The sequence below is a fragment of the Artemia sp. Qi Xiang Cuo genome, chromosome 16, assembly GCF_049724085.1.
Source record: "Artemia sp. Qi Xiang Cuo chromosome 16, ASM4972408v1, whole genome shotgun sequence".
NCBI lineage: Eukaryota > Metazoa > Arthropoda > Branchiopoda > Anostraca > Artemiidae > Artemia > Artemia sp. Qi Xiang Cuo.
Genome location: NC_142809.1, coordinates 41,507,169 through 41,516,318, shown reverse-complemented (window position 1 = coordinate 41,516,318; position 9,150 = coordinate 41,507,169). Strand labels below are relative to the sequence as shown.

The window sequence follows — 9,150 nt, the reverse complement described above, 5'->3', positions numbered from 1 at the left end:
CCAATTTCCAATTGGATGAGCCCTTTTTTTATACAAAGTATCAAACAAACAACTCCTTTGATAGAAAGTGCCCTTTTTGAAGTTTCTATGCCAATGCTTTCCATAAAAAAAACTTATATACCTTCAGGACATAACTTAGAACCCTTGCCCTGAGGGCTGGGGGGGGAGTTTCATCCTCAAAAACATAATTTCCTGACTTTTTAACAATGTCAAACAAATGGCTATCTCAAAATTTGGATTGGATGTGTTTTGGGAACTGGTGGGCGTGAGAGGGGAGTTAGTTATCCTCCAATTACTTTGACTATTAAAAAGGACACAAGCTCTTCTAACTTCCAATCGAATCAGCCCTTTTTGATACTGCATCCTATTCCAAGCAAACTACACATCCCAAATCATAGGTTTCAGACAACACACATCAACGAAAGACGGGTGCTCGGGGAGAGCCTTTGTGGGTCTGTGGGTCCCTTGAGGGCCGGTGGTCCTTGGGGGGCTCGGGGGGACCTTGGAGGCCCGGGGGCGGATCGGGGGGGTTCGGAGGCGGGCGGGTGGGGGATAAAAGTTCAATATTTGGACTGTTGAGTTTACTTTTTTTTGCGGTGCATCCCTGTGGTACATACTGTGGTACTTTCCTATTGTGACTCCCTGCGGTGCATCCCCTATGGAACGATCTTGACCCATAGTGCCTCCCGGCGGCACAGCCTGCGGCGCCCTGGCCCACGGCGCAGCCGGGCAGCGCGGCGCGGGGCCGGGGGACTTGGGGGGCGCGGGGGAGGGCCGTGGGGGCACAGGGCGGACGTGGGGGGCACAGGGAGGGCCTTTGGGGGTCCGGGGGGGCAGTTGGGGGCCTGGGGGGCCTTTGTGACCCCGTTGGTCCTTTGGGAGCTCGATGGGCCTTTGGGGGGCCCGGGGAGGGCTTTTGGGGGGCTGGGTGGGCCTTGGGGGGCGCCGGTGGCCCTTTGGGAGCTTGGGGGGCCTTTGAGGGTCCGTGGGACAGTTGGGGGCCTGGGGGACATTTGGGGACCGGTGGAGGGCCTTTGGGGCACAGGGAGGGCCTTTGGGGCACAGGGAGGGCCTTTGGGGGTCCGGGGGCAGTTGGGGGCCTGGGGGGCCTTTGGGACCCCGTTGGTCGTTTGGGAGCTCGATGGGCCTTTGGGGGGCCCGGGGATGGCCTTTGGGAGTCTGGGTGGGCCTTTGGGGGCGCTGGTGGCCCTTTGGGAGCTTGGGGGGCCTTTGAGGGGCCGGGGGGGCGGTTGGGGGCCGGGGGAGGGCCTTTGGGACCCCGTTGGGCCTTTGGGAGCTCGAGGGGCCTTTGGGGGGCCCGGGGATGGCCTTTGGGGGTCTGGGTGGGCCTTTGGGGGTGCCGGTGGCCCTTTGGGAGCTTGGGGGGCCTTTGAGGACCGGGGGCTTCCTTCGGGGTTGGGGTAGGAGGATTGGAACCCTTTGGGGTTGGGGTAGAGGACCTCACAACACTGTTCAAATGGAACTTGTGTATTATAACGACCACAGAGTTTCACCCTCAAATTCTCTTCTAAAATCTCTTCAAAAATCTTCTTTCAAAATGTCTCTAACTGTTTTGCCGACATAGTTCTATAGCCTGTCTAAAACGGTTTCGCCCAAATAATCCCTAGACGTAAATTCAGCGTGTTCCTTTGTTATTGGCATCTCTGCGCTAATGCATTTCAAATTAATAAGAAACCTTTTCCTACGTTAATCTCTTCATCTCATAAATTTTCCTAGCTAAACTATTAGGGTTTCGTTAGAATATCAATTTATCTCTCCGACTTAAAGCTCCGTGAAGCCGTATTTAAAAATAGAATTTCTATCTCTTTAGACTCCCGCATAATTCCAAGATAACAAGTGATGTCAATTATAATTCCTGACACTAAAGATCAATGAAGCCCTATTTAAAAATAGAATATTAATTTTTCTCTCTGACCTAAAGAACGTTTATCCCTCAGACCTAAAGATTAAAGAAGCCTTAATGTTTCTTAATTCTCCCCTTCGTGAATCAATAATTTCCCCTAGCGATTATGTAAATCAAGTTCATAGGTGCTACTCGTGACAGGACCACGTGGTTTATGGTTTTTCATGTGAGAAAATTCCTGTTTTTCCAAGTGAGAAAATTCCTGTTTTTTCATTCTCACTGAGAAAACCATATAACAAACATGAATTGCTGTTGACATCCATAAATGTGACAAAGTTCCTGTTTTTCAAATTCTCACTGACAAAAACCATTAAACATCCATGAAAAACATCAAATAAATCGACTGACACACATAACCATCCATGAATTATGTAAAAAAAAGTTGTAGGTGGCAGCAGGGGTGCGTGATCGCGCCTCCTGACCCCTCTCTACTGACATCCTCCTGCCTCAACCACGGACAACCTGCTTTCTGTTTATCCCTTGACAGTTGGTCGAAAAGGACAATCTTTGGCAATCTGTAATCCTTCATCCACAGAACAGGGCCTAGCCTTCTAAAACTCTTTCTCATTATAGCCTTTGAAAGCGAAATTGAACCACACTTTGCGTACTGCCAAATGTTTGAAATACGGCCAGTCACCCGGGAATCCAGAACAATCCGTAGGCAATTTCTCTGGAAAACATCTAGCAAATCTTCTTCAGCTTTTTTGTTTGGAGTGCCCATGCTTCAGAGCCATATTTGACCACTGTCATCCCTGTAGCTTCCAATATTCTGATCTTGGTTTGCAGACTTATCTTCCTATTCTTCAAGACTTTTTTTTTAACTGTGAATAAAGACCCTGAGTCTTGGCAATTCTACTTTTAACATTTTCACTACTCCCACCGTCCTTACTATCAATCTATTATTGTGGACAAAGCTTCAAATTTACTGCGGTCATCTAAACTTTCTTTGCCTTTCATATCTTTTGTTATTATATGTAAATAGTCGTTTTATAACTCCTTAAAATCATCGATTGTGTGTTTTTCTCTTGTAAAGTACATGTTTGTTTTGTTTGTTTGAAAACATCTCTTTAATGACCTTAATATGTTTTATAGCTGCCTTTTTTTATATGGTCCAATGAATAAGTTAAGGCAAAAGTCTAGAGTCTCCAGGTGAAATATATATATATATATATATATATATATATATATATATATATATATATATATATATATATATATATATATATATATATATATATATATAATATATATATATATATATATATATATATATATATATATATATATATATATATATATTCTATTTTTGTTTTCCTATATTTTAGGTGCGAATGTACTATGACTGGTTTCTCGTCCCTGGATCTTGTAAATGCTGGAAACAAGAGTTCTTTACTAAATACGGACGGTAGAACAAAAGTGAAAGTGCACATTTTCTTGTATCATACTTTGTGTGTAATATACATTTATATGTTTTTATTTCTGTAACAAATAAATCCATAATAATTCACACCAATTTATTTACCAGAAGCAACAAAATGTAGAATAATTTAAAATTAGTCTTTCAAAAGTGCATATGAGAAATGTTTTTGGAAACGCTACCCCAAAAGAAGCAATAAAATTTAGAATATAATATTCAAATATAGAGTAATTTAGCTTTGGTTATTCAAAGTCAGTATGGGGTATGAGTTACAAAACTCAATACCCCTTAAATATTAAACACGCGCGTAGAGTCGATTGATTTAATTGATTTCCAGGTTTTGATTTTCTCCCAAATCTATTTCGCCTCCTTTCCTTGCATTTTAAATTAAGGAAGTTTGAGTTGTAACAAAAAAAAATCTTGCATTTCAAAAGCATAAGGTAAACACTCTCTACGCAATCAGCTTGCTATATTTAGCAGTAAGGAAATCTGAAGCTCATCTTGCAGCTCTTATATAAAAGCCTGTTTACTATTTTCTGCAAAAAGGCGAGGGAACTTCCGATTTATTTTAATATTAAATTAAAAAAAAGTTTTTTAAACTGAAAGTAAGGAGCGACATTAAAACTTAAAACGAACATGAATTATTCCGTATATGAAAGGGGCTGTCCCCTCCTCAACGCCTCGCTCTTTACGCTAAAGTTTAACTCTGTCTCGCAACTTTATTTTTTAAAACAATAAAGAATATTTAGCATAAAGAGCGAGGCTTTGAGAAGGGAACAACCCCTTTCACATACGGAATAATTTCTGTTCGTTTTAAGTTTTAATGCCGCTCCTTACTTTCAGTTTAAAAAACTAGTTTTTTTTATTTAATTTCTGATCGTTTTTTAATTAATACAGCTTTTATTTTGGCTCACCGTCATTGAATAAGTAAACAAAATTTGCATAAAAATTTTACTCTTTTTTTGCTAAATGGCTGTCTCTAAATTTGATTCTGACGTAATTTACAAATTAGCTTACGTAACGAAGTTCTATATTCGTATATTTTTCTTCTGGCAAAAAATACGTTGCAGATATGAACTTGAAACCTATGTAATAGGGTTTTCTGATACGCTGAATCTGACGGTGGAGTTTTCATTAAAATTCTTTCACTTGTAGGGGATGTTTCCTCCCTCTTTAAAAAATCAGGTAAATTTTCTCAGGCTCGTAGCCTTTGATGAGTAATACTAAACTTAATAAAAATTTATATATTTAGAATCAGCATTATAAGCCCATTCTTCTGATACATTTATTGACATCAAAATTCCGTTTTTAAAAGTTTCGATTACTATTGAGCCGTATCACTTGTTGTTTTTTTTTTACGTATATGTTATTACGTATATGAGGGGGTTCTCCCCTTAGTCAATACCACGCTATTTACGTTAAAAGTTAAAAAAAATTATAATTCACAAACCACTGAATCACAAAGGCCGTTTAATTAGAATAGATAGCTCTTTTGAAAGCACTAAAAAAAAATGTAGCGTAAAGAGCGAGGTATTGACTTGGGGGAGAACCCCTTCATATACGTAATAATTTATGTTCGTTTTAAGTTCTAATTTTGCTTCTTACTTTCAGTTGAATAAACTTGTTGTTTTTAATTTAATTTCTGATCGTTTTTAAAATAATGCTTGGAAATCCGGCACACACTTCATAGAAATGTCCCTTACCCCAAATAAACATCCTCCACGAAAAGATTCTCCCGAGTAATCCCCTCCTTCAGCCCCCCCCCCCCACCCACCAGAAAAAAATCCTTCCTGAAAATGTCTGTATACATCCCAATAACCAATACAATATTTAAGCAATGGGCAAAGTTCATATCTTGCAGCCCTTCCCCTGGGAACTGTGGGGGATTAAGTCATCCTAAAAGACATATTTATTAGATTTTCGACTATGCTGAACAAAATGACTATCTCGAAATTTTAATTGGGTGACTTTGAGAAAAAAATGAGCGTGGGAGGGGCCTAGCTGCCCTCCATTTTTTGGAGGGCACGCATCGTGATCTTTCTTCGAGCAAAAAATGCAAATTTCCACCTTTTTGCAGATAGGAGCGTGAAACTTCTTTAATAGGGTTCTCTGATAAGCTGAATGTGATGGTGTAATTTTGTTAAAGTTAATTAAAAATGCAAAATTCCACATTTTTGCAGATAGAAGTTTGAAGCTTCTTTAATAATGTTCGTTGATAAGCTGAACCTGATGGTGTGAATTTCGTTAAAGTTAATTAAAAAAATTTGCAATTAAAACAAAATTTTATTGTTAAAAAAAAATAGAGTTGTGAGAAAATCAAACTTTAGTGTAAAGAGTGAGGCGTTGAAGAGGGGACAGCCCTTTTCATATACAGAATATTTTCTATTTGTTTTAAGTTTTAACGTCGTTCCCTACTTTCAGTTAAAAAAAACTTGTTTTTTTTATTTCATTTGTGAACATATTTGAATTAAAGGAGACGTTAATTATCCCTCAACGTACATGAATAACTAAAACGAACTTTGTATGTTCGTTTAACTTTAATTTAGCTAGATGGTCTTCTCAAAACTTCTAGAGCTTTATTTACGAACGTTTTTATTAGTAATAAATATACGTAACTTACGAATTAACTTACGTAACGAACTTCTATATTAATATATTTTTAATACGTATATTAGGGGGTTTGCCCCCTAGTCAATACCTTGCTCTTCAAGCTAAAGTTCGAATTTTGTTCCAATTCTTTAAAAATGTCCCTTTAATCACAAAGGCAGTTAATTAGAATAAATAGCTCTTATGAAAGTACTAAAAAATCTTTGGCTTAAAGAGCGAGGCATTGACTTGAAGGTGAACCCAATCATATAGCTAATGTTTTTTTGTTCGTTTTAAGTTTTGATGTTGCTCCTTACTTTCAGTTGAAAAATTTTTTTTTATTTAATTTCTGATTTTTTTTTTAAAATAATGATGGTAAATCCGGCGCCCCCTTCATATCAATGTCCCTTCCCCCATGAAAACTTCCTTCATGAAAAGATCCTCACATATAACCCCCGCCCCACCCCATCCCCCCCTACCAGAAAAAATTCCCCCTGAAAACGTCTGTATACTTCCCAATAACCAATACTATATGTTAACATTGGGTAAAGTTCATAACTATCAGCCCTCCCCCTGGGGGCTTCGATGAATTAAGTCATCCTAAAAGACATAGTTATAATATTTTTGACCATGCTGAACAAAATGGCTATCTCAAAATTTTGATTGGGTGACTTTGGGAAAAAAATGAGCGTGGGAGGGGGCCTAGTTGCCCTCCATTTTTTTTTGGTCACTTAAAAAGGGCACTAGAACTTTTAATTTCCGTTCCAATGAGCCCTCCCACGATATTCTAGGACCACTGGGTCGATACGATCACCCCTGGGGAAAAAAAAAACAAAAAAACAAATAAACACGCATCCGTGATCTTTCTTCTGGCAAGCAAAATTCCACATTTTTGTAGATAGGAGCTTGAAACCTCTACAGTAGGGTTCTCTGATACGTTGAATATGATGGTGTGATTTTCACTAAGGTTCTATAGCTTTTATGGGGTCTTTCTCCCTTTTTTCGAAAATCAGCCAAATTTTCTCAGGCTTGTAACTTTTGATAGAAAAGATTAAACTTGATGAAACCTATATATTTGAAATCAGAATTAAAATTTGATTCTTTTGATGCATCTATTGGTATCAAAATTCCGTTTTTTAGAGTGTCGGTTACCATTGAGCTTGGTCGCTCCTTACTTACAGTTCGTTACCACGAACTGTTTGATGGAGATTACCAGATTAACAGATTACCAGATATTGGTATGTAGTGGATTAGCAGATAAAGCGACCTAAGACAAAGTTTTTTCCATGAAATTACCGAAAATGGAACAGTGCTGCCTGATGAGTTTAGGAAATTGTACGTTTACGGATTTGCAGACAATTAACTACAAGAAAACAAACATTTGTTTTCCGTACGAGGCAATTCAAAACCGCGGCTTAGGAAGGCCTTACTAAGAAATGACATTGACAATGAATTCATTAATCTCCTATCTGAGCTTTGTTTAAATCAAACTAAAGGCAATGTTCAACTGCCAGAACTAGTTAAGCAGCAGACAAAGCAGCATCGTTCACTTGTACGTGCCCTAGCTTGTAAAAGTAAAGGAAAGGATTTTAAAAGAAAACAGCTTCTTGAAGCGGGCGATAGCTTCTTTTCACTGTTACTGCCGATAACTGCCGGAATTGTAAACAGTATTATCTCTAAAAAATTCCTAACGCCTACAAGCTGACAACAATAGAACTTACACTTTCACAAAAAGAACACTTTGAATCTAATTTTTGTTGATTTATTAACAATGAGACAATTGTCAACGATGAAAAATTAATTTTGCCTCAAAATGCCCTTCAACGAGTCGACAGGTATAAACCCAACCACGAAAGACCGCTCAAAGTAAATGTGACGCCCAACCTTAAAATTACCACCAAAACAAGAAGAAGATTTATTTTAAGTTTTATCAAGGGCTGTAGACTTATTACCTCAATCGTGTCGTGAGCAATGTAAAAGACTCTTGACCTATGTCACTGAACATGAATATATATAATTTGATAACAAAAAGAATGAAGTTATAATCCACGACAAGACCTAGAATCTAATTGATTTGGTACCAGATTTGATTGCCATTCATAAAACACTTGAATCATTTGACAGTCATTTGTACAAATTCTTAAAGTCATCAAACTTCCCAATAAGTCTTTTTGGGAATAAACATATTTTAAATCGACTAAGGCAATATGGTCAAATATCAAAAGATGATTTTAAATCATTTTTGGAAAATACTAGCACACCAAGTGGCGATGATGATTTTCTATTAAAAAGTACCCAAGGAAGGCGTCTTAATATTAGCACATCACCTGTTAGCATGCAAAAAAGTTGTGGACACTTCACAACACGCCTACGATTCAAATGGCCTAAGTTTTGAAACGTATTTGTGAGAATATCAGTGAAGCGGAAAGTTTAAGCTCCCGCCCAACACTTGCTCGAGTCCCTGGACTTAGTGACAGAGTATTTACAGAGTGAACCAAGTTATACTCTTCATCAAAATCATACAGTCATCACTGTAGCTTCCAATATTCTGATCTTGGTTTGCAGACTTATCTTCCTATTCTTCAAGACTTTTTTTTAACTGTGAATAAAGACCCTGAGTCTTGGCAATTCTACTTTTAACATTTTCACTACTCCCACCGTCCTAACTATCAATCTATTATTGTGGACAAAGCTTCAAATTTACTGCGGTCATCTAAACTTTCTTTGCCTTTCATATCTTTTGTTATTGAATGTAAATAGTCGTTTTATAACTCTTTAAAATCATCGATTGTGGGTTTTTCCCTTGTAAAGTACATGTTTGTTTTGTTTGTTTGAAAATATCTCTTTAATGACCTTAATGTGTTTTATAGCTGCCTTTTTTATATGGTCCAATGAATAAGTTAATGCAAAAGTCTACAGTCTCAAGTTGAAATTACATATATATATATATATATATATATATATATATATATATATATATATATATATATATATATATATATATATATATATATATATATATATATATATATATATATATATATATATATATATATATATGTATATATATATGTATATATATATATATATATATATATATATATATATATATATATATATATATATATATATATATATATATATATATATATATATCTTTCACCTGGAGACTGTAGACTTTTGCCTTTAAGTTTTTGCCTTTAAAGTCATCAAACCTCCCAAA

The 9,150-nt window shown here is 37.2% G+C and overlaps 1 protein-coding gene across 1 annotated transcript in view; it reads left to right on the top strand.

Annotated features, from left to right (window-relative positions):
• spz6 (Spaetzle domain-containing protein 6) overlaps positions 1-3,425 on the top strand; it is a 72,657-nt gene extending 69,232 nt beyond the window's left edge. Inside the window, exon 10 of the mRNA XM_089102395.1 lies at positions 3,250-3,425. Within this exon, the coding sequence (XP_088958521.1) occupies positions 3,250-3,333 (84 nt within the window). The 3' untranslated portion in view covers positions 3,334-3,425. The remainder of the gene's footprint in view (positions 1-3,249) is intronic.
• The last annotated feature ends 5,725 nt before the right edge of the window (positions 3,426-9,150 follow it).